The sequence below is a fragment of the Natator depressus genome, chromosome 8 (assembly GCF_965152275.1).
Source record: "Natator depressus isolate rNatDep1 chromosome 8, rNatDep2.hap1, whole genome shotgun sequence".
Lineage (NCBI taxonomy): Eukaryota > Metazoa > Chordata > Testudines > Cheloniidae > Natator > Natator depressus.
In genome coordinates this window covers 6,267,346-6,292,078 of record NC_134241.1, presented here as the reverse complement: position 1 = coordinate 6,292,078, position 24,733 = coordinate 6,267,346, and the positions used below count along the sequence as shown (strand labels likewise).

General features: G+C 49.7%; 1 protein-coding gene across 2 annotated transcripts in view; it reads left to right on the top strand.

The window, feature by feature from the left end:
• Nucleotides 1-24,147, top strand: part of LOC141991885 (proton-coupled amino acid transporter 1-like) — a 47,610-nt gene extending 23,463 nt beyond the window's left edge. For both annotated transcript variants that reach the window (XM_074960282.1, XM_074960281.1), the window contains 3 exons: nucleotides 1,295-1,461; nucleotides 8,245-8,414; nucleotides 19,703-24,147. In XM_074960282.1, the coding sequence (XP_074816383.1) occupies nucleotides 1,295-1,461; nucleotides 8,245-8,414; nucleotides 19,703-19,962 (597 nt within the window). In that variant the 3' untranslated portion in view covers nucleotides 19,963-24,147. The remainder of the gene's footprint in view (nucleotides 1-1,294; nucleotides 1,462-8,244; nucleotides 8,415-19,702) is intronic.
• Nucleotides 24,148-24,733: the final 586 nt, after the last annotated feature.

The following is a 24,733-nucleotide window of genomic DNA, read 5'->3' as shown; positions in this document are numbered from 1 at the left end:
GAAAAGTTGAAATAGCTTAAACCTGTGGCTTTTGCTAATCCATCACCGTCTGGTTGAAATGATTGGGGACTGCTGCCAGCACTGTGTTTACAGAGAAGGGAAGGCATAGTAGCTTTCTGTAAATTATACCTGACACCTGCTAACTCCTACACAACTCCTTTAGCAGCTACATTACCTATGGCCCAAGCATGAGAATAGCGGATGAGGCTGTACGGAGAAGGTACATGAGTTTAATGGCATTCTGGTACATCCTGAATGAAGTTCACGTATCACTTACAGGGATGCAGTGCTGGTACTTTCAACAGGAGATGACATGGTAAAGCCAGTTAGTCTTAAGTAATTGGGAAGAATGGGAGGGGGCGATTCTTTTATTTATTAAGGAGAGAAGGGGGTCTCTTGAAACCGTTTATTGTGAAGGGGGGAATGGAAACCTTCAGGATTCACAGAGGTAGTGAAGCCAGTTAGCAGTGCTAGATGTAGGGCAAACTAAAGTGTAACTTTATCATCCCAGTGTAGACTAGTCCCACCCATGCAATAGTATTTTCTCCCCTCCCCCAGCAGTCCTAGCCAGTAGTTCTCTGAAAGCCAGCAGTGCAGGGAGACTGGGTTGGACAGGGAGATGGTGATAATGCCCCCCCTCTGGAGTGGAGTGTGGTGAGCAGCTGGTGCAGCACGCAACAGGGGAAATCTTGTCCAAGAGCAGGATTTAAGGTCAGGGGCGTCTAACCGCACAGAGGAGATGGCGGCAGGACTTTCGGTGCTATGGTACATTGTGTGGCGCCTCTTCTTTTGAAAGGTTGAAGGGATGAGCTGACCCCATTAGGATTTGACCACATGATTCCTAGGAGCCTGGCTACCTCATACCAGAGTCTTAAACGGTGTAATCCACCCCCGGGCCTGCATTCACCCTACTGTTACCGTCCCACCTCCTTAACTCCTCTACAGTGGAGCGACTTGGGTAGTCTCCGCAGTCACATGATTCCCTGCTCCTTTTCTGTGGGTCTTGTTGCAGCATGGTATGGGTTGGGGAGGTTACCCATGATCCAGGGAGCATCTCGTCCTGTTCAGCTGCTGGCAAATGGCTAAACAGCAACAGTCAGCTGTGTGCCATGGCTGCTACTCGCTGCTGCTTAGGGTCCCCTCTGACTATGGGGCACAGACCCAAAGAGTCTTCTTGAGCGAGCCACATCCAGGAAGATGCTGGCTCAGAGGTGGCGCACTAGACTCCAAACCCATGGAGGTGACGGGTAGGGAAATGAATTCAGTTTGGTTTTCCTTCTCCTTTTCTTCCTAGGTGCTCCCCCTGGAAAATAAAATGAAGAATCCCCGGCACTTCCCAGTGATCCTGTATGTGGGAATGGCCATAGTCACCATCTTGTACATCAGCCTGGGGACCTTGGGATACCTGCGATTTGGAGCCAGCATCCAGGCCAGCATTACTCTCAACCTGCCTGACTGCTGGTGAGTCTCCAGTCAATGCTATTTACCACTTCCCGTAACACAAGAACTGGGGGTCACCAGGTGACACGAATAGGCAGCAGTTTAAAACTAACATGAGGAAGTACTACTTCCCACAGCGCACAGAAAGCCTGTGGAACTCATTGCTAGGGGATGTTGAGAAGGCCAAAATATAGCAAAAGAATGAGATGAGTTCATGGATGATAGGTCCATCAATGGCTATTAGCTAAGATGGCCAGGGATGCAGTCCCATGTTCTGTGTCTCCCTAAACTTCTAACTACCAGGAGCTGGCGCCGTACAATGGCCTGGATCACTCGATCAATTGCCCTTTTCTGTTCCTTGCCTCTGTAGCACCAGCTACTTGGAAGGCTGGATACTGGGCTAGATGGACCACTGGTCTGAGACAGTATGGCCCGTTCTTACATTCTCTGTGTGGGGCGCTTGCATTTCACATGATGCAGAAAGGAAATCGGTGGGTGCAATAGCTCTTCTCAGTGCAGGGCTGCTGGGGGGATGAGTGTAGCTTGACCACACTTGAACATGTAGCTCCAGAGCAGGTGCTTAGATTGCAGAGCTTTTCCCTCCGGGGTCACGTCTGGTACTGGTTCAGTGCTACTTCTGCCCTTTTCCTTGGGATACTGTACCTCTCTGCTGTGAGTCTTCCTTTGTAAGTGGAAACCTTGCTGGGGTTTCTGATTCATCACACGCAATACGGAGGAGGGTGTCTACCTGTCTCCAATCCTGCTGCAAAGATAGATATCTATCTCCACCCCTTTGGACCAGACTGCCCCAGAGTTATATATATATATATATATATAACCCCTTCATTAGGGAGCCAAGGAGAGTTATTCAGTGTCTGCAGGGTGACTGACCTGTAGGTTACTGGGAAAGGTGTGAGTGGGAGACAGGTTGTAAACAGGGCTCTCTTTTGACCTTGGGTAAATCACTTAATCTTGCTGCCTTAGTTTCCCTGTTTTTGAAGTTTGGGTGATACGGCCATGAGAAGTAATGGGGTTTAAAGCACTTTGAGGATGAGAAGTGCCAGGTGCGTTTCAGCCCAACACACACTTCATAGCATAGGGCAACACATAGCTACAATTCAAGCAGGGTGCTTACAGGAATGGTTTGTTTGTGGCATTCTAACTGACAGGTGTCAATCGGCAGCCTGTGCTGCCTGGCGCTGCCTCACGCTTTACCAAATAGGAATTTCATCTAAATAAAAACTGGGTAATAGGCTGATGTTGGGGAGTGCCTTGTTTTAGGGTGGCCAGAGGTCACGATATTAGGGGCTTTGTCTTATATAGGCACCTATTACGCCGCCCACCCCGTCCCAGTGTTTCACACCCTAGCCTTGTCATAGAGAATGAGATTTAAAAACAAAATTGCTCGGCCCCCGGGGGGGCCCAGACAAAGGTGCTAGCAGCTGCTCCAATCAAAACCCTCCAGCTACAGAGCTGCCTTCTCTGTTTTGGCAAGAGGCAGGTTTCAAAGGACTCTGAGGAACTAAGGTAGCGGGCAGGCAGGACAGCAGGAACTAACTAAAAGCCCAGTGCTGTCCGCTAGCAGCTAGGGGCTGTGTTTTGCAGCTTGTTTGGAACGTGAAGGCTGTGATAATCGATTCAATGAGCGGCACAGATGTAAGGCTTTTGAAACTGTTTGAGGTTTAACATTTGCCAGCCTAAGTCCAGGAGAAGGCATGCTGTGTAACTCCCTTTTTGTCTCAACTTCTTGACGTTGATTTCCACCTCCGCCACTCAGGAAGGTGGTTGTAGGGGAGGATTTAAGTGGGCCCCCGCTTCCTGGCCTTTTACTAGGATGCAGAGTGACTCCAACTTCTGGTCTGTAAAAGTGGAACATCTCTCCTCTCCTCGTGTCAGCTCAGCTCAGCTCTGTTCCTCCTTCCCCGTCTCCCCTGGCATCACGACAAGAAATGGTGGAAAACCATATGCTTTGACAGGGGGCGGCGTGTCGTTGATACAGTAAGATGCTTAGATGTAAGGACTTGCCCAGTGTGCTCTGTTTCTCCAGCCTGCCCCGGTTTAGGTGTTGGGAAAGCCATGAGCTTCTCAGAATGGGACAAATCATGAGTCCCTCCCTCCCCAGCGGGCTGCCGTGCTTTGTAACCGTTCACGGGAAGGCCTCTGATTGGAACGGGTGTGCTCTGCTCGTGTACAGCACTTCGAGCAATGGGCAGAAGTAACAGACAAGAATCTGATTTGCCTCCTCTCTCTCCTCAAACACTTTGAGTAAGTTTCAGACATGGGTCTTTTTGGAAGGGATGTTCAGTCACTAACTAGCCCTTGACCAAGCTGGTGTTGAACCAGTACCCTAGGATGGCTTGGAAAGATGGCACATCCCCACCCAGGGGAGACCCAGCCAAGCCACTGGGTGTCCAGGAGCTTGGAGAATCCATGGCATCTGTCTCGCCTCTTATCCTGGGTGCCCTGGTCATTGTCCAATGTGTCAGAATATTTCGCTTGCTCATGTCCTCTTTGGTAACTCCAACTGGACAAGCTGTTCACTACCCTTTGGTTTTCTTTTAAAAAAAAAAAAAAAGGGGGGGGGGGAAAGCATGTTGGATTGGGGGCACAGACTGGCTATGTGTCCTGCTCCCAGCGCTAGCTGTGTTTCTCTACGTAAGAGACATGTTGAGACTTGGCAGCACCTGAGTCTCTCTCTGATGGAAGAATGCTTTAGAAATCCGCGAGCTATGCGGAGTCTGACTAGCCTGTCTGTAGGAAGCAGGTGGCTCTGTGAAATACAGTGCAGCCCTGGAGAACAATGGATGACATTTCTCCTGTCTTAGTACTTCTGCGTCCCCCATTACCATGGTATCTGAGTACCTCACAACTCCCTGGGGATGTAGGGCGTGGCTGTTATCCACATTGCACAGAGGGGAAACTGAGGCACAGGCTTGCCTAATGGATCACAGGGAGTCTGGCGGAGCAGGGAATTGAAGCTGGGTCTCGTCTCTTCTTGCCTGGTGAAAGGGGAAACCGTGTGAACACCAGCCCATGAGGAAAGCCCTCTGTCTGGCTCTGTGGCTGTCCCTTTGCCATCTTTCCACTCACTGGCCGTGTGCGAGAATGGGTGTGCCTCGTACAGAAGCTGTTACACTGCTCTAGTGCGCTGACCTGTAGTGGAATAGGTATGCCCAGTCTCTCGAGGCTGAGGTCTTCAGGATGTTTTGTGGCCGATGGAGAGAGAATGTTTGCCCAAGAGGATGAGCCAGGGTGCTATTGGCAAGAGAGGTCTGGGAAACTATTCAAAGTTTAAAAGTGTGCAGTTTCTTTGCCTTCATTGGCCTGGAACCCTGCGTGTCCAAAGGTGGCTTATGAACCAGATAGCAGCGCTTAATCTTGGCTTGTTCCCTGCTAGCCCTACCCTTTCCCTCTAGTGGAAAGTGTCTTGACTTGTCATGTGACCCGACTTGCCATTCCTTACCCATGCGTGATAAAGGTTACAGTAAAGCTCGTACATCCTGAATCATTTGGCTTCCCCGATATTGACCTTTAATATTTAATGGCCGTATAAATAGAGAACACAGCCAGGGTGCTCAACTAACTGTCTGAGTTTACAGTCTAAACAGGCAAGACACAGGGTAGGAGAGTGGAATATTACTATCCCCATTTTTACAGATGGTGAACTGAGGGGCAGAGGAACAAAGTCGCTTGCCCAAAGTCACACAAGGAATCTGACAGAGCTAAGAATTTAACCCAGCTCTCCGCAGTGCCTTAACCACAAGACCATCCTTCCTCTGTGCAGCATCATCCACTTTCTAAAATATCAATGGCTTTTTCCAAACTCTTAAGTGACGTTGTGCTTTGCCCCCACCTAGGGGAGCAGGGGGCAAAGTTGCTGGCTCCTTGTGACCTGCAGAGACTCCTGGGCCAGCCCTGCTCTGGATCTTTGAAGACGTGCATTACATTCATACAAACTTCTTGCTTTAGGAGCTAGTTCTCTGTAGCCTTTTCCCATCTTCGGTGGTCACTTAGTGTGACACAGTAGGAATATAACCAAACCAAACACAGGAACAAATGACTTATGGTCAGATGTTCAGAAACTCACCCCCATACCTGGATGTAGCTTATGCCCCAAACCCCAACTTGCACAACAGGCATCAGGGTATTTACACCCTTAAGTTAGACTCTCGCCAACGTGAAAATTTTGCCTGTAGCTTTTTGTACATTAGGCTGCCTTGATAAGTGTGGGCATTTTCAGTAGCTAGTATGTCCTGTAAAGCCACAGTGGGCAGTGTAGTCCGAATTCTTGAGTTACTCGCTATCTGAACAAGACTGCATAAAGTGACTAGAGAATTTATAAAAGATATTCCAGGCAGATTGACATAGGAATAATCTAAGGGAGATCTGTTCCAATATGCACAGCAAATAGCTCCTGTCTATAGCTTGCACTTTGTACCTCACCTTGTCCTCATCACTGCTTCAGGCAGCGTGTAGTTTTTCTCCCGGCACTGCCACCGTTGAGTTGATCTTCCCAAGCCAAAGCAGGAATGTCCTTTCACCACAACCCCCATCAGGTTAGGTGTGGAGCAGAGAAGCAGCACTGCTTGAAACTGATTCCCAAAAGGAAGAGAGGGATTTTTAGTTACTACTTAATTGTCTCTAGGTTAGAACTGCAAAGTGCTTAATCCTCAGCTTACCAGCTGTTGTATGCCCCATGGATCAGGTGGTTCTCTTCTCCTCACCCCAACTGCCTGACTCCTAGATTTGAATCCCTCACTGGTGGGTTGCAATGCTGAAGAGCCTCTTGCCCATAAGAATGTGTTCAGGTCTTCCACGTCCACCCCCTGCGCACCAACCCTGGCTTCACAGAGTTGCAGTTTCCCAACATGCTTTGGTACCTTGTATGATTATGAAGGGGCAGCACTTCCAGCCCGTAGACACTAAAGGATTGTAAAAAGGTGGCTAGCCCCTCCTGCCTTAGCTGGAGCTTTTGCGTCTCCAGCTTCCGCTTGTCTTCCCCCGTGCCGCACAAGTTCTGTCTAGCTCTGCTCCCCTGTGCATGTTCTTATTTCTCCAGACAGGCGTGCAAACATGTACACCACCTGGAAGCCTGATCTAGATTGGCCCATGCAATGCTGGGATCTAGTCTAGTCTGACAACACTCTTTTTCTAAAAGGCCGGTTCTCTTGCCCAGGGATCCCTTGACATTGCACAGCAATTGGTATCCTCTAGCCAGCCTTGGTCCCAGATCGGGGTCATTCTCACACAGAGAAAACAAATTCCTTCCCTTTGTATTGCTGGTGTCTGTCACTGTAGAATGAATACCTAGCGAGCCCCCTGCTGACTTGGGGACTTAGCGAGGGACTCTACGAGGACACACAATCTGCCCAGCACTGCTATTTTAACAGTCCCTTCCCCCAAACCCTCTGTGTCGAGCTCCAAAAATAGTCTGGTTTTTTTTTTATCGAGCAGGTTAAAGTGCAGGCGGTGGTGACGTCTGCATGGCTTTTAACTTCCGAAGCCTGTGCTAATCCTGGTAGTTCCCCCTGGCTGGGGGGGAAAGGCAGAAATCAAAACCTGTGAAATATTCATGTCGAAAGCTGATAAACCGCTTTGAAGGTAGCCTTGATCTTTTCATTTTAAGGCACCGAGTAGAATCGGGCTCGCTGCAGAGCAAGGCGAAATGTATCTTTCTCCTCCTCCCTCGAAGAACCCAAATTTTGCTAGCAAAGGTAGGGATGAGAGAGAGCGCTCAGGGAACAGGTAATAAGAGACAACTTCTGTAATTCTAGCTCACTGGTTGACAGCCAGCGTGGGTTGCTGGTGGTTACTGAAGTCTGATCAGCTGGCTCCTCAGTGAGGTGACCTGTGGTCTCTGTCCATTTCCTCGTCGATGGGTGGTCAGGCGCCCCAGTGGGTAGTGCCCTCATAGGGATTAGCCTCCCTGCATTCCTTAAAGGTGGCCCCTGCAGTTTCGGCTGGGGAAGGTGGTCAGGGAGCTTGTGCTGCTGGGACAGTGCCCGTTCTGTAGCCTTCGGACTCCGGTTGGCAGGAGCTTGGTGGACGGTGTCATGCTGTGTGTGCACGTGCTCACAAGTTCAAATCCCTGGCCCCTGCGACCCACCCTGACTAGGGTATGAAATGTCCCCCTTTCTGAGCACTGGCAGAAGACCCATATGCAAGCGGCAGAGCCCCGGAACGGGCTAGCAGCAGCGTGCTTTAAGCCAGGGGCTGAATGTATGGTCTGAGGAGCTTCCACGGAAGCCAAAGGTATTTAGTGCCCAGAGATGCAGCGAGGCATCTAGTGGGATTTTCCAAACATCCAAAGTAGGTTAGGTGCCTAATTCCCATTGTTTTCAATGGCAGGCACTTCCCTTAGGCAGTTCTGTAAATTCCCCCAGGCACCCAGCTGCGTCTTTAAGCACCTATGTCAATCTGGCCCTTCGTACCTTCACGATGGTCGTGGCGGGGTCAGAGCGCTCGAAGCACTCGTCGTCGATAACTCGGTCCTGTCGACTCCTAGGGCACCCGCCCGCTCTGAGATCTCTCTCCTTGTGGATACAGTCACCTGGCCAGAGCAAGTGCCTTTCGGCTGTGGGCTTAGGGCTTGTGCTGCCCTGTCTTGGGAAGGGGATGCTCGCTTACCCCTTAACCAGGGATCGCGGGGCAGGCATCACAGACACGAGGATTAAGACAGCTCTCTTTCCCTTCTAAATTCGCTCTTGTCACAGAGCTATTTTTATTTTGTTTTGATTAACTCTGCCTCTGAGGGAGCTGGGATGTGAGTGGAGGTGACTGGATTTCTCCCTGTTCCCTTTGCAGGCTGTACCAATCTGTCAAGCTGCTCTACTCCATTGGGATCTTCTTCACCTACGCGCTGCAGTTCTATGTCCCGGCTGAAATCATTGTGCCCGGGGCTGTTTCCCAGGTGCCAGAGCGCTGGGCGCTGTGGGTCAACCTGCTCCTCAGGACGTGCCTCGTCTGCGTGACATGTGAGTAGGAGCCAAACCCGTTCGGTTTGCTCGCCTTCTCGGGCGGGGACGGGGGCCCAGCGGTGTGGGAACCCTTGTGAAAGTGTTGGCAGCGTATCCCGGAATCTCCCCCGGTGCTTACCGGACACTCGTCTTCATTATGAAACCTCCATGCAGTCTGACGCCCCTTGGCACAATCGTTAGACTCTGCCCAGGAGAGCCCGGGGACTGGGATCGAACGTATTGCTGGTTAGGACCTGCCCAGCGTTTATCCCTTTCCTGGCTGTACTCGGAGGCGGTCATGCTTGGCTCTGCATGCACCCAGAGTAGGTGCTGCAGGTGGTCTGTGTGTTGGAGCAGCACATAGGAACCGTGCACAACGCTTGCCCGTGTTAGGTCACGTATCAGGGACTCCTTCCCAAAGTGCCGGCTGTTGGGCGAGGAAATCCCTTTCAGAATGCAAAGCATGGGGCAAACCTCCCGGCGCACTGAGTACGCAGTGTGGTGCCTTCCCTGTCTGCTTGCGTAGGGCTCATGTATGTTCGTATTGGACAGTTACACACTCTGCAGACGGTTTCTGACTGCTCTTCCTTGCTTTAAGGCTTGTGAGCAGCTCACAAACAGGCAACTTCCTCCAGTGACTCAGAAGTTGCTGGCTAATACAGTAGCTGGATGGGAGGGGGCAAGACAGGGATGGGGAGCATGTTAAATTGTCCAACCACGCTTTCATATATAACTGACCTACTTCACCAGGCCTTTGTCTTTTGCATTCTGTGGACTCTGTTTTGAAAGCAAATCTCTTCAGTTGTCGCAGAGAATCTCCATCTCCCTTGTTCCCGCCATGGGAGCTCTCTTAAAAGCCCGCATTTAAGTGCCGCATGCAGGAAAGCGGAAGGTAAATAACTGGAGACAATACATAGATGGTTTATAATCAAACTCTGGCGTGAGCATTGGGCCTCCTGCCAACTGCACATCCCAGGGCTGCTGTGCCGGATGGACACAGAAAATCTGAAATTGCCCATCTTCCCCTGCCAAGAGGGTAGTTCTTGGAAAGAAGTTCTAATATAGTAAGCCAGGAGGCTGAAATCATGGTTATCTATAGAACAGGTGCAGCGTAGCCAGTAGCTATATGGGCTTCCCCAATCTGACCCCTATGCTTCCTCTGCTGGGGGAACTCACCTCTTACTCTAGAGTGGATGGGTCACTCCTACCATAAAAGGGTAACTTAATCTGTTCCTGCTCTCTGTTCTTTGTCCAACTGCTGAGAGTGGACATGCCCGAATCACAGTATATGAATAGAGAACTGGCAAAATGAAACAGAACAATCTTCTGAGCAGGGCGAGAGGCTCAAATAAGTCTACTCCATGGAAGCTGAATAGCCCAAAGGAAAGCCCTAACCTCGGAGAACTTTGAAGGCTGATAGAGTGGCTGTAGCAGCAGGTGTTTAGCGTTGGTCTTGCCTGGAAGCAATGCAGACGACCTGTGTACCAAAAAGAAAAGGAGGACTTGTGGCACCTTAGAGACTAACCAATTTATTTGAGCATGAGCTTTCGTGAGCTACAGCTCACTTCATTGGATGTATACTGTGCATCCGATGAAGTGAGCTGTAGTTCACGAAAGCTTATGCTCAAATAAATTGGTTAGTCTCTAAGGTGCCACAAGTCCTCCTTTTCTTTTTGCAAATACAGTCTAACACGGCTGTTACTCTGAAACCTGTGTACCAAGGAATTGGCTGAGATGATTGCATCCTCTGTAGGGAGCATCGTGAGTAGGGTAAAGATTTGGAGTCTGGGCTTATTGCTGTCCCTGGATATTCAGTTCACTGCAGCCAGAGATGCCTCATTCCATCTCTGGCTAGTGGGAAGACTGCGCTCCTTCCCCTCAATGCCGACCTAACCATTGTAATCTGCTGTATCACCTTTCTCGAGTCACTGCAACGCACGTCGCCAGACACTGACTTTGAAGGCTGCAAGGGACAACTGGCTACTGCCAGTCTCCTAGGCTAGGCCAGACCAATCAAAAGCTTGTTGTATTGCTGCTCCCCGTCCAATCCAGCATCTTCTTCAACATCCTGGCCCTCATCAAAGCTTTCGGTATGCCAGTTACCTCTGGGCTACCTCTCTGTGCAAGGCAACGCAGATTCAGAGGCTGACGGGACCTAGAGCCAGTTGTGGACTGGGAAGCTCTTGGTGGAGGGCCTTTGCCTAAGGAGCGCTCCGCCACAGATTTTGCTGAGCTTGGATCACGCCAGAGGATGAAGCAAGTCATGCTTCTGTACGCAGGTCTTCTCCGAAAGACTGGAAGCCGCCAAATAGCCTTCCATGCTGGGGGTGCAGGGGCTATGCTGCTAATAAGATTGTTTCAGTGCTGTCCTCTTGTATTATCTTAGATACCACAGTGGTGAGCAACAGATGAAGAACCTGGGCACCAAGAAATTCTCACCAGGTTGGGTTTGTGTGGGGCCTGTGTTGATAGGATCAAACGGAGTTACTGAATCGGTGAGAATTGCTGTGTAGATGGTCCCTATGCATGGCTGACACCAGAGCCTTTCTCTGATGCCAAGGGGGATGGATGCAAGGGAACCCGTCAGTGCCACCCCCTTTCCAAACAACTCATGGCCAGTAAGTACTACAAAGAAACCACAACTTCAATTTTCCTGCATCCAGAGTTTGTACTAACAGTAGTATCTACTGCTAGAAGTGGACTCCCCGAGCGAATACATCAGGAGGCTGGAAAAGAACAAAGGGTTAAAGGAGATGGGTTTTGGTGGCCATCCGTGTGTGACTGCAGCGAGCCCACAGATGGTGGATTAAAAATAGTCCCAGATGTGCTAAGGGGACAGGCATGGATTCCTTTGTCACGCATATCCCTGCTGGGTTTGTGCACTCAGAGGGGAGTGAGTGTGAGTTCACTCAGAGGGGAGTGAGATCAGGGGTTCTCAGAGGACAAAAGCCATTAAGTGGTTGGCATGAATATTCATTGGAATGATCTCATGACCTTGGACCAAGCCTCTGTCAGAGCTTCGGTGGCCCAAGAGAGGGTGCAGTTTGGATTTGTTTTAGCTTAGCACTTCAAAACCTACACCGTTAAAAGCCCTTTGAATTAATATCTGTGGAAAGCACAATGGTTGTCCCCTGAGGCTGAGGGACTGCAGCCGGTGATTTACTTTTGCTGCTTGTTTTCAGTGGGGTTTTAATTGTGTTTACTTTGAACCACCACAATCGAAGGAGTCGTAGGGGGCACACGATAGCACGTTTTGCAGCCCGTTACTCTGCTTGTCCTGCGAGTTGTCTGTGTAGGATTGTGCCCTTTGGAGCCAGGAGATGGGGGGGAATAACTGGGGGAAGGAGAATTGACTGGGGGAAGGAGAGATGAGAGAGAGGAAAATGAGGTGCAAAAGTGTCTGGCTCCTGTTATTCCTCAGCATCCCTCCCTTCCATCCCGCTCACACCCTTAACTTGAGCCAGACCTGAGCAAGCGCCATACTTGAGTTAAGCAGTGGAACAGGGCAGCCCCCTCTTTAAACTGCAGCATTGGAGTGGGGAGCTTTTGTCAAGAGGTGAAGCCTCTTTCCATGGAGCTTTGTAAGTGATCCAGGCTTCCTTCGCTCCCTTGCCATGGCCCGATGGCCGGCTGTTCCTGGAAGCGGCTCAGTGGCAGTGAAATATCTGCTTCCGTGTAGCAGCCAGTATCTCAGTACGATCACTCTGTCCAGTGTAGTGTTTGGGCCACTTCTGAGCCTGCTTTTGAGGCCTAGGAGCCAAAGACCTGAGTTCTAATCTTGCCTTTGACGCTAACCAGCCTTCCTGACAAGGTGGTTCGCCTTGAGGTGAAAAGGACTGTGTACATTCTGAGAGGCTGCATCTGCCATCAGTTATGTGGCTACAATTCCTGTTGACTTCAGTGGGAGCTACACCCTGTAACTGAGGGCAGAGTTGGGCCCCAGTATTGTCAGAACACTTTTTAGTTTTTAAGATCTACAGCCATGTGGTTTTTTTCCCCCCCAATGTAAAATATCCAGGCTTTTAGGGTTCTCTGTTTACCCCTGCCAATAATATTTGGGTGCAAAACCATCAAAAGTGGGAAAACCAAGATTTCTCCCTTTCTCCTTGGCACAATTGTAGGCCTTTCTTGCTTTGTGGCTTTAGTGCGCATAAATGAGAAACTGATGATGGCAGCAAGACTGTGCGGGTCTGTTCTCCATTAACCCCACAGCTCTCAGTCCAGCTGAACTGTGGCAAACCGTGGTGTTGGGATAGGGACAAAAAGGCCCATGGAAGACTGCAGTGAGACTATCAAACCCAGTTGAATTAGTGACCTGAGTCAGGATTTTGAATCCAGCAGGTGATGTGAGAACAAATTGCCCATGCACACAATTCCTTAGATTGAGGCAAATTCTAACATGGTCCTCCTGGACGGCCAGTAGCTCTTGTAAAGGAAGATCTGGAGGTGATAGAAGAAACAGTTGCAAAAGTGCCCTCAGTCTAGCTGTTGAGATCTTTCAATGCCCGAGAGCTCTTCACGAAGAGCTTTTCTTGCACTACGGCCCCTTCTCTCAGCTATTGTTGCTACTGGAGAGAAGAATGGGGAGGGGGACGTTGATTCTGGCAGAGTTATTACACTGAATCCTTTCCATTTGAAATGCCAGTTCCACGTCTGCAGGTTGCCCCTTGTGCTACTCAAATGAGCATCTTGATCCTGTGGTCAGAGGAAAAACGTCCAATCATCTGTGGCTGTCTTGTGCAAGCAGCAACCTGCTTAGAGGCTAATTTACCAGCTTTAGACACGAAAGTTCAGTGCCCAGATGTCTGTCTAGAGCAAAGCGCAGGACTCCAGGCAGACAGAGCTGGGGTAGTAATACAGGAAAAGTTACACAGAATGCTACAAGGCCATAAATTGCTCAAAGGTGCCCCCTGTTGGCGTTAGAGGATGCTGCATTATGAACAGGTTGTAGCAGGAATCTCTCACTCCAGCACTCAAAGGGTGAGCTGCTTGCTGGCTTGATTGTGATCCTCTCTCCTGTCCTCGTTGCTTCTTAATCCGTGAACATGTGGTCTCCTTTGCTAGGTACTGCATGCCTCCTAGCGGGCTGGCTCCTGCCACCTGGCATGCAAAACACCTCATTGAGCAAAGCACTGTAATGTGCCAGAACCCTGGTGCCTACGCTGCTTTTTCCAGCCGGTGGAGTGAGTTGTGACTACTTGCTCCAAACCTCCAAACCATAAGAGCCATAGTCCTCTGTGCCTCTGATCAGTCTGATGAGACAACTGTCAGCTCCGGTGCTCCTGGGCTTTCCAGGGAGACTTGCAGCAGAAAAGGGAAGACCAGACTTGACACCAAGCCCTGGGCTAAACTACAGACGTAAGTTAGCAAAACTGCATTGCTCAGGGGTGTGGAAAATCCCTCCCCCTCCCCCCCGTTGATGCACTTATACCGGCTGAACTCCTGGTGTAGACAGGACTATATCGACGGGAGGGCTTCTCCTGTCACCATAGCTACCGCCTCTCGGGGAGGTGGAGTTCCTACCCCGATGGGAGAAGCTCTCCTGTCTGTATAGACAGCGTCTTTACTAAGTGCCACAGCAGCTCAATGCTGTATGGGGTAGACAAACCCTAAGACTACTTCCCCGCCCCTTTTGCATATGCTTCAAAGACAGCCAGGAGCACACATCAGATTTGTTTTCTCCTCAGGTCACCTTTACAGCGGAAGGGGTAGGATGAGCTCGGCGTCCAGTTGGTCTCGCGCTGCTGTAACCTTACTCGGAGACTGACTGCAGCACACAGCTGCAAAATCCTATGCTACAGCAGGTCCTGCGCTGTCTAAGCAGAGCGGGGCCACGGAAGGACAAGTTGGCCTTAACTTAGGAGTTGCTGCCTGTGTTGTGACACGTTGTGTTTAATTCCAGCAAAACTCGGTTGAGAACAGATTTCTGTTGCAACCCCTCAGCCCTTCCCTGAGGTTCCACCGTGGCCAGTCTTGAGCTAACCAGCCAGGCTTGCCAGTGCTGTTGAATTAGATGGCTGTTACTTTCAAGGCCCTGGTCTTGTGACATGATTAGAAAGCTCTGTCAGAGGCGCTAACCTAAGCAAGTTGCTTGCAGCGGCGGCCGTGTACTTCGCTGTCTGAGTGTCACGGGGCAGCGTAGCTACCGAACTAGGTGTGTCAAACCTGCGGCTCCAGTGGCTGTCATAGAGTTGAGTTGCCATCTTACCTGGCTGCCCCTAGCCCTCACGCTGGAGCTGTGTTGGCAGAATGACCCCTGGACTGAAGACCTTGGTATCGGGGGCGCTGTGATGCAAGCTGAACAGAGCCACGTTTCTTTCCAGGCACGTTTCTTGTTCTGTTGCACAAGAGATCTGTTTTCTGGTGACCCATATTAAAATAAATAAGCTCTGGGTGCAAAAATGCAATGTTTTTTTCCTATATCCTGGGCTCGAGGAGTTGGATTCTTCCCCCCCGAGTGTGTAGCAGACAGTACTTTTTTTTTGACAGGCCGTGTTTTCAAAGCAATCAACCAATTTCCTTTTCTCTGTGGTGATTATGCTTTGAAGTGCCCTACTTCCATTGCCGAGAATCTTTTTTTGTTGTGCAGAATCCGGTTGCCTTCCTCCTTAAGGTTTTGTGTACTGAAAAGCTTTAACAATGCCATTGAGCACCAAAGATGAAGAGGGCTGCCCACCTTGTCTTTTCCTTTCTTAATAAGTTAGCTGTCTGGGGCTTTGGCCCTTACAATTTTTTTAAATTGATTTATTTTATTGAACTGCTGTCTGTGGTACTTATCCGGCCCCACTACTGTAGTGTTGGAGTGCCTCAGTCTTTAATGCACTAATCTTCACAACAGTCCTATGAGGGAGGTAAGTGGTGGTATTACCATTTTGCAGATGGGAAGCTGAGGCGGCATAAAGCTAAGTGACTCGCCCAAGGTCACACAGGACATCTGTGGCGGAGCAGTGGATTGTACTCTGCTCTCTAGTGTCCCAGTCTAGTGCCCTAACCACTGGGCCATCTCTCTTCAGTGTTGTAAGGTCATCATTCTGTTTAGGATTACAAAGAGTGAAGCAGCATACACCCAGGCTAATGCGGCTGGCAGCTGAGAGAACATCCCACAACTAGCTTGGAGTTTCTCTCTCTTTCTGTGTAGCAGAGCATGTGTCACACCCAGGGCCCAATATACAACTTCAGTAATGGAAATCATTAGGGGCAGTCAAACCAGGGTAAGTATTTTCTGTAAGCGTTGAAGCTGGGGTGTGTGTGTGTGTGGGGGGGGGGGGGAGACAGATTTTTTTCGTTTGAAACTATCCATGGAATCTTGTGGGTTTTTACTAAATAAAACTATGGCTTGAAACAAAATTTGAGGGTTATCTTTTTCTCATCCCACCCCAACTGGAAGAGTAGGGGGACACTGGGGGGCTCGGGGGCAGAGAATCCCAGATTCTCCACTTTTTTCAGTTGTCAGTCTAGTGTTTTCAGTCTTCAAAATTTTCACCAAAACAAATTTTCCACAATTTTTGTCCTGATCAAAAAGCCATGTGTTGCTGGGTAAGACTTCAACAAAAAACTTTCAACCAGTTCTACAAATCATATCAAGAGCTTCACCCACCAAATTAATGGCCTGGGGTTAGGGTGTGTGCCATCTTGGAAAAACTTCTCCTCGACAACTGAATAAATTCAAAATAATGAACCTTGCACTGTTTTGGGGGCACTTGTAGGGTCAAACAAAAAAAACTAGGCCATCTGTTTGTTTTTTTTTTAAAGGAATTTCTTAACTCTAAAAACCTCTCTAGATGTATTGATAGGCTCATCTGTGCTGGTGTCATTTCCGAAAAAAAATCTCTTTGCTCTATTCTGACGCAGCAGGATACAACTTTTCCCCTTCCTCCTCTTTGTGGTTCAAGGGATTTTGGATTTATGGGCTCGGAGCTCATGGAGTCGATGGTTTAAACCGTGGTATGAAACGCAGAGATGTTCTGGTGGCTATGATGGAGCACTGGAATGGCCTAGACACTGGGAAAGTGGGGAGAGGCGGAGATGGATGTGAGGAGTCTCATGACAGCATATGGCTGGCAGGGCCTTTTGTCAGACCGGAGTCTCAGAAGTTGTTCACGTTTCTGGAAGTGGAGTCTATTGGCTGTCACCCTGACTGACTTGGCGTCACGTGCTCCTTTCTTCGCTGTGATGATGGCCCTTCGGCACTGGTGCCAGAAGATGGGCACCGACCTCTGTTTTAATTTACACCTTTTTGGGGTAGAGCAGGGTGCTAGGTGGTTTTTTCTGGGCGGTTACTGTCTGGGTGAAGAATGTGAATTGTGCAGGAATGCTGGGACTGCTGATAGAGTTCAGTTGGGCCGAAAGGCCTTGGCCCGGCAGCAGGGTCCTTGTTTCGGGTCATTATCAGGGAGGTCAGTGTTTAACAACTCAGCGGGTCAAGTGGTAAAGTCCGAGGCAGTGCAGTCCTGCTTCCTCTGCTGCCTTTGACGTCATTTCCTGCTCTGGGTTGTTCCCATCTCTCTGCCTCAGGCTCTGTGCAGTCACCCTCCTCTCCTCCCTCTTGTTGGCACACACGTTTCCTGTCTTCTAAGTGAGGGCTGAGCCGGAGCTGTGACCCTCATTCATGGTTGTCTGAAGATGGCCAGGAGAAGCATCCTGTAGTGGCAAAGGCAGAACTGCAGTAAATGCCCTTCACTGCTAGCTGATCAAGTCAGGAGGTTCCTCATGAAAATGGGACACGTGTGGCGAATGTCTGCATGTTTCTAACTACCATCCAAGCCCTTAGGTGGGAAGAGTTGAAGTTGCCATGCCATGTGTGACACCACAATTACCTTCCGTAGCAAGAGAATGGTTCCACTAATTCAGGACTGTGATTTGGGTGGGGGATTAAGGAGAGAGTTGCTGTTTCAACACACTATTGGACACACATGTTGGCGAATAGAGAAAACACCTGGCCAAGGAACATGCTTGTTTTTCTTTCAGGTTTTGTTCTAGTGTACAAATCCCCCCTCTAATGGTCCAAATTCACTTTTTAAAGCATCATAGATACATATTGCCTTGATCGTTGCTAATTATCACAGTGCTTATTGGCAACTGGAATGCTACGAAGGCCTATTTAACCCTCCCTCTGCCCTAAGAGATCAGTGTCCCTCGAAAATCATCTTTATTGCTCTTATGGTCCCCACAACCACAGATCTGAGCACCTGTTACGCAGCCAACCTTGCTGGTGTTGGTCCTAATCTGAAGCGTGGGTTCCTGACACTGGGCCTGTAGATCTGAGTTTAACCCCCTGATTTTGAAAATTGTGTCCTTACTTGGCAGTGGGGGAGACATGACTCTGGCTTAGCTGGAAAGCTCCATTTGTGTGCAGAATAACAAAGGCCTTGGTGTCCCTGTGCAGCAGGTGCAGCTGCTTACCTGCAGTAAGCACATACCACCCGGTCTGTGTGCTGGCTTCCTGTCCCTCGCCAGATGCAGCCCAAGGCCTTGGCAGGCTTGTAAAGGCCCAGATTTTCCCAAGGCTTGTTTATCTGTTAGTGCCTAGCTCTGCTTTCTGTCACTGCTGTTAAGATTGGTTGGGGGCCCTGGCTGTCAGGCCCTGTGTGTGCCTGGTTTTCTCACTCCCCTCTGTAGCCTGTTGGAGCCAGAGTCCAGCAGACCTCCAGGGCATGATGCAGAAGGCCTGGATCTTTAGCAACAAGCTGGTTTTAGCTCTTGTTCTCAGGGGATGCGCCTGCTGTCTATAAGTGGATGTCTCACTGCCAGAACCATGGGCCCTATAGAAATAAGTTAAATGAGCCTCCTCCTCATAAAACTGAAGCTCTGCAAGTAGCCCAGTCCTATTGCCATGGTGCCATTAACGACTCTCACTTCAAAATGCATTTTCCAAATAGCGATCTGAACTCCTCCTGTCCAGTGGGCTGCTCCTTCTGCTTTCCACATCCCTCCCTGGCTTCACCCTAACCAGTGAGCCTCTGTTCCACAGGCGGCCCTTGAATGAGTAAATGTTTGACTGGTGAGAGCGCTGGGTCACTGCTCCCCACCTCCATTGCAAGCTGCCCTGTGCACTAATGATCCCGCCTCTATCTTCTCTCCACCTTCCCTCAGAGGCAACAGAACCCATGGCAGGTGGGGAGGGTTACGTTGGCAGTAGAGGGGGCCTAAGCTTAAACTCTAAAATAACTTGCCCCGTATGCCCAGCCTTGTCCAGGGAGTCCAGAGACAGCGGATGAGGCTTGGGGATCTGTGGCTTATTCCTTTGTACTGGGCTGCTGTCTGACACGTCCTGTTGCTCTGAAGGAACCTACCCTCTGCTGAAGAGCAGTATTCCCCATTGCAAGGAGACACTCACCCCTCGGGCTGCTGGCCTTTCTGTGGCCTAGCCAGCTGGGAGCACGACACCCTTCTGACTCCTGCTCAAACAAGACACCTCAGTCTGGTGGCCACTGAGGGGACCCCGTGCTCCCCAGACTGAAGGGGAGAGGGCATGACCATGTGTCGGTGTTCTTCTGGGAAAAGATAATGGCCACGGTTCTTGGGACCGTGAACCTGACTGATTCCCGGAGCGAAGCTGCCACTGTGGGGATTTCTGATGCGTTTCTCATCATTTAATGATATGTGAGTCCAGGAGCGATGGTGCCGAATCCCTGTGCACGATGGCTCTCCGTGGAACCCTAGTGCACTCCTGGAGGAGGAGTTCCCCCCCCTCTCCCCCCCCCCCCAATCTGGTCACAGTCTCTCTAGCCAATCTTGTGTGCACACTGGGGCAAGGTGGAGCTCCAAATGGCCTCTAAATACCGAGCACCAAGGGGCTGTTCCGGAAGACCAACCCCTGAAAAGCTCCTGCTTGCTTTGGTTATTGACACCAGCACCTGTCATCTGTAGCTCTCTCTGCTTTAGATGGGTAGACAAGTGCTATCTCCAGAGAGAATCTCACTTACCCAGGTTACAGTGACGCAATTGGCAGAGCCAGGAGTAAAGCCCGGGGCTTTGGAGTGCCCTATCCAACAGGCAATCCCGCCTTGGGGGGCGGGGGAAGTTGTGCCTGGATTGGGTCGTTCTGTATCCTAGATGTGTGTTGTCACTTTAACAGACTTTGAGGAGGGAGGCGGGAAGAGACACCCAGGCTGCTGGCTTCCAGCAAAGCTTGTTTTGGTTGGTGGGCAGAGGCAGAGATCTAACCCATGGGACCATACACCGACTCCTGCTGCCTCATTCACCTTATGCTGTGATGGCCTGTCTGTTCCCACCTGCTCAGAGGAGAGTGGTCCCTCTCCAGGTGCCAGTACTAACAGCCCTGTATTTCTCTCTCCCTCTCCCAGGCCTGCTGGCAATCCTGATCCCCCGCCTGGACATCGTCATCTCTCTGGTGGGCTCTGTGAGCAGCAGTGCTCTCGCCCTCATCATCCCTCCCCTGCTGGAGATCACCACCTATTACTCCGACGGCATCCACCCCGTCACCGTCGCCAAAAACTTCCTGATCAGCATCCTGGGCTTGGCGGGGTTTGTGGTGGGCACCTATGAGTCCCTTTGGGCACTGGCCACACCCCCCATTGCCAACACCACCAGAGCCTTCGTCTAGTGACCCCTTTTCCTTCCCTCGCTCCACCCCAGCAGCGCCATACAGCCTCTTGGCAGCTCACTGGGTTTTCATCAGGGTCGTGGCAGTGACTCTCCCTTCCTTCTCTTTAAGTGTATTTGTCCAGGTGAAGTGAGGGTGAGTGCACAACTGGAAAAGACAGGACCCCGATTCCCGTTCCCTTTCCCTCTCCCTCTTCTCTTAGTCTGCAGTTCCCACTTTGGGGAGGGGGGTCTCATTGCTTGGCTCTGGGAGCCCTGCAGAGATGACTTGCGGCCCCTGGTTGGGATGGAGTGCCTTCCTTTGCTCCACCGGGATCCTTCTGGCAGATTAAGGTGACATACCTACAGGTGCCAAGGTACTGCAGTTTTAAGTGGACATGCTTCTAGACTATAGAGTACCAAGGGGAGGGAAGAAATCCTTGGGCTCTTTCAGGGATCTAGATGACTGCTTCACAGCTCAGGGTAGCTCTACCCTTCCCAAACTCCCCTCTGCCCAGAAAAAGAGAATCTCTGACTCTTTTCTGGTGCCAACCCTTTTTTTTTTTTTTTTTTTCCCAGCACTTTAATTCATGGCAACAGAGTAACTCCAGCCAGTGAGTGACACATTAGAGCCCTCATCCTTTAGAGCTGTAGAACCTGGAAAATTACAGTGGCAACAAGGGGAAAAGGGAGCAGGAAACTGCACAATGAGAGAGAATCTCTTGCGTGCACTGACCTGGCAGGCTGATAGTCACAGCCCGGTTTGACACTCGCCGTGTGTAAGCCGGGCCTCGGTGGGTAGAGCGCTCTCTAGCTTGAGGAGCCAAACACATAAGCATTAGATGGCATTGTTTATTGGAATCCACGTTACAAATCCATCTATCTGGGCCTTTTTCAGCCTAGATCCCTGCCACACTCCATCTCAGGCTCCGTCCATTCTAGGTCGCGTGGGATGAGGCAAGTCTGTGTTTGTGTTTGGGTTTCAGAGAAGAATTGGGGGATTGTGCTAAATCCCTGACTTAAGTTTAGTTGTCTTTTTTTTTTTTCCTTTGTAGACTCTGTATAAACGATGTGGGGTTTATCGAAAGCATTAGGAACAAGGTACGCACGGAGCAGCCTGTGACGGTGTCTGGGGGCTCCACTTCCCTGCTGAGGCAGTTATTTTATTCTTGAACTAGGAGCCCACTTTCCTTTACACCTTTCTTTCAAAAAAGGGCATGGGACAGGGATGTCCCCTTGCCGGTACTTCTTTAAGCTCATTCCACCACACCCTGGAACGCTCCCTGCCTACAAGGGATGTCTTGTGTTTACACCCCCCGTAGCTATGCCCCTTCTGGGTGGTGCTACCTCACTGTTTGTTATAAATCACTGATAGCGCACATGCTGAATCATGACAATGAGAACTGAAGGCAAATTGTTATAAAGAATCTGCGTTCCTCTTCTCTTCCCCTGCTGGATCTATCCTTTGTTCTCCGGCTAGTTAAGTGGGGGTCCCGCTACTTGCTAGGTAGGAAGAAGCATTATCTGTTTTATCCACTTGGTTTGATTAGTGAGGGAAGGGAGCTGTCTCTTTCGTGTTCCTCTTTCTTTCATTTCCCTTTACTTTGCGCTGGATCTCTAGGCAGCAGATAAGCTGTTTAAAGCTTTGTCATTGTCATGCTTTGGTGAGGCGTGGCTTGACACGACACCCTCTCTCTCATTCCTGTGGCTTGTAACAGTTTGTCAATGACCAAAGGACTAGAGTAAGCAATCTATGGATATAGATGAAGAGTTTGACTTAAAAATCTCTTCCTTCTGGTTAGCGTAAGAGGAGGGGATCACTCAAGTGTGAATGAAAGTGCTAATGAAGGGAGTGTTCGTAAAGCGACGGCTGGAAATCCAATAGCGTCCCAGCATACGCTTCAGCACACATCCAGGACTACTTTGTAGTGATTGTTTTTTGTAATTTAGCTTTTTACATTGATTTTTTTTAAAGGCGCTGCCAACACTCCAGCAGGATGGTTTGTTAATCTCGTGTCTAAAAGTAAGCACAATCTGAAAGGGCTTTGGGCTGAATTTATTTATTTGCTACGGTGGGGCAGGTAGGGCCAATGTATATTCATCTTGAAATCAAAGCTTGGAAGCCAAACTTGCAGCGGGTGATCAGCAGAGGTTTGTTCCCAAAGCCCTGTGCTGAATATGAATGGTCTGAAGGGAGGGTTGATGCTGTCTCTAAACCATCCAAAACCTCTGAGCTCTTGGACTAGTGTAGCAATGGAAAGATCAGTCTATACAATGGCTGGAGCATTTCATTTAATTAGAACAGGAGCAGGGTTTGATTTCCCCTTGGCCACAAAGTGGCTGTCTTAAGTAACTAGCAGGGCCTAGCCGCAAGTCTCTGCAGCCCTAACACAGGCCTGGAAATGGAGTCTGTGCACATGTGAAATGGCAGGATGGCATTTTCAGGCAGGTTTTTTTTTAATGGCAATTCCAAAACATGGCAGGCAGGTCCTGCTCTACCCAAGAGGTTGGGTCGTGAATACCTGACCCTGAGGGCTTTACTGGAAGGTGTCGACTTATGCTGTGGCCATACCAAGGGTTAGTTTTAAAGGGTACCCTGGTAAATGGGGTTATTGTGCTTTTGCATTCCCCAAAAGCTGCTTCTGTCTCCAGGAGCCCTCAGGGAGATGTTCAGGAAGCAATTGTGGACCTACATTGTCTGTGCTGCTCTCTCCATGTACATTCCTAACACAGATGTTTTCGTTAAATGGAGAATTCACTTCCTTCATCAGCTCCTGTTATGCAGGTTGTTTCCTGAAGCAAACAAATCCTTAGCAGAACATTAAGTTCATATCTCCTTGAAAACAGCCTGACCAAAACAATGCATATCGGCACCTCTCCAGCCCCTGGCGTGGGCCAAGCTTCTTTCCCACTCTCTAGTACCTGTCCTTCAAAGCCTCAAAGTGTGTCCTCTCCAGGGGCACACCTTTCCTTTAGAGATCCCCTCTCCCACCCCGCAGATACCCTACTATCTCTGCAGTCCCAGTGCAGTCAACAGATTCTAGGAACAAGTTCCATCTGGGCCAAGAGCCAGCCCTGGTTTCAGCAAGGAATACTGTGACTGGTTTGAACTGAACTTGGGGAAATGTAGGCAAATTTGGTGTGCTGGCTTCTTGTTTCCGACACTGGGAAACAGTGGGGCTTACCGTTCTTTGGGGTTTTAGACCTTTTTTAAGAGAAGACAAAATGCCAGGATGAGAAGCTATCTGGAGATGAGCTTCAATACATAAACTTCACTCAGGTCCCTCCTATTGTACGTAAATAGCCTCTTTCCCCACAGTGCAGTCGTAGTATAGAAATCGCATTCAGTTCAGCATCGGGTGCATACGTTATCTACACCAGTGTGCCCAGGCCTGGTGTCTTTCTGCAAGATTTTCAGGCCACTTGTGCGGTGATGTAGCTTTTTTTTTTAGCTGCAGGTAGCTATATCTTATGCTCCTTTACATTTTTACTGCCACTCTCATCATTGGGGTGGCTGCATCTGCAAAACAAAACCTGCTCCATCTGCAGCCTTCCTGCTGAAGGTCATAGCAAGCCCAGCTGCCAGTGAGGGCTTGTTACTGTTTACTTAGGTGACACTCTTGAGTTGCCAGTTGATATCTAGCTGGAGTGTCCCTTTAAGACCAAGGACCTGATCCTGCTGTCGCTTGCTTTGGTGTAAATTGCAAGTAACTGCATTGAGATCAGTGTCAGCAGACCCCTGTTTCCGGGAACTGCACTGGGGAACGGCGCTTGACGTGCACACTACATATGGAAAGAGTGCAATGTAAAAGATCATTTTATATTGGCGCCTATAGAACTTACTCTGGTGTCTGATTTCATTACTGACATGCAGCTCACTGGGCCTCACCTTTTCTACCCAGCATCATTGAATGCTGGAGTCTCGGGGAACAGTTTCTCTTGGCTTCATGGCTTTGTCTTCTGCTTGATGGAAAGTTGGCAGCAATTGATAGCCACTACCTCCTGTTATCAGCCAGGCTCTCCTTGCCAGCCAGCGTAAGGATTATTCCATCTAATGGAACACTAATGTGTGTTGCTCCCCCTGCCACTCCCACCCATCCACATATGCTGCTCTTGGCCTCTACACAGTCCTGATTGACCATGGAGGGGTGTCTCTTCTCCATTTCCCCAGGTAGAAGTGACCGTTCAGGTTAACCCCAGCACTCCATCAACCTCCCCTCCCTCGCTCCATGTAAAATACTAATGTCAGGAATTTATTGCTAATGGGACATAGACTATAAGTTATGGCCCCCAACAGTACGTGTCCTCTTCCCCCACCTCCATTTAAAAGCTGTTTCTATTGTCAGCCCTGAGCTGATACAGCACTGTACAGCTCCGGGGGCTGGCTCAGTGGGCACTCTTGCACAGAACACAACATAGATTAAATATAACTTTGCAGAGCACTTGGATAACACGAGATTATTTGCTCTCTGAATATTAGCAGCTTGCTGCTGGTTCAGAAGAGGGGGAAAACAGTTTTGTTTGTACTAACTGTCTTGGCCATATGATCATGTTTAGAGGGATATTACAGAAGTGGCCACATCTACTTTTGGAGCCCCTGGTCGCATTTTACATACATATCATGCTGTCCCTCTAGCTCTGGTGTGGTACCACATCTCCAATCAAGGGAATGAAAAGGGCATTTCATGGCAGAGTAGAGGGAAAGAATGCATGACATGCCCATCTGCAATGGTAAAGAAACCCAGGACAAAATTCCACTTTAGATTACACAGGAGTAACTCCATTCATAGTCA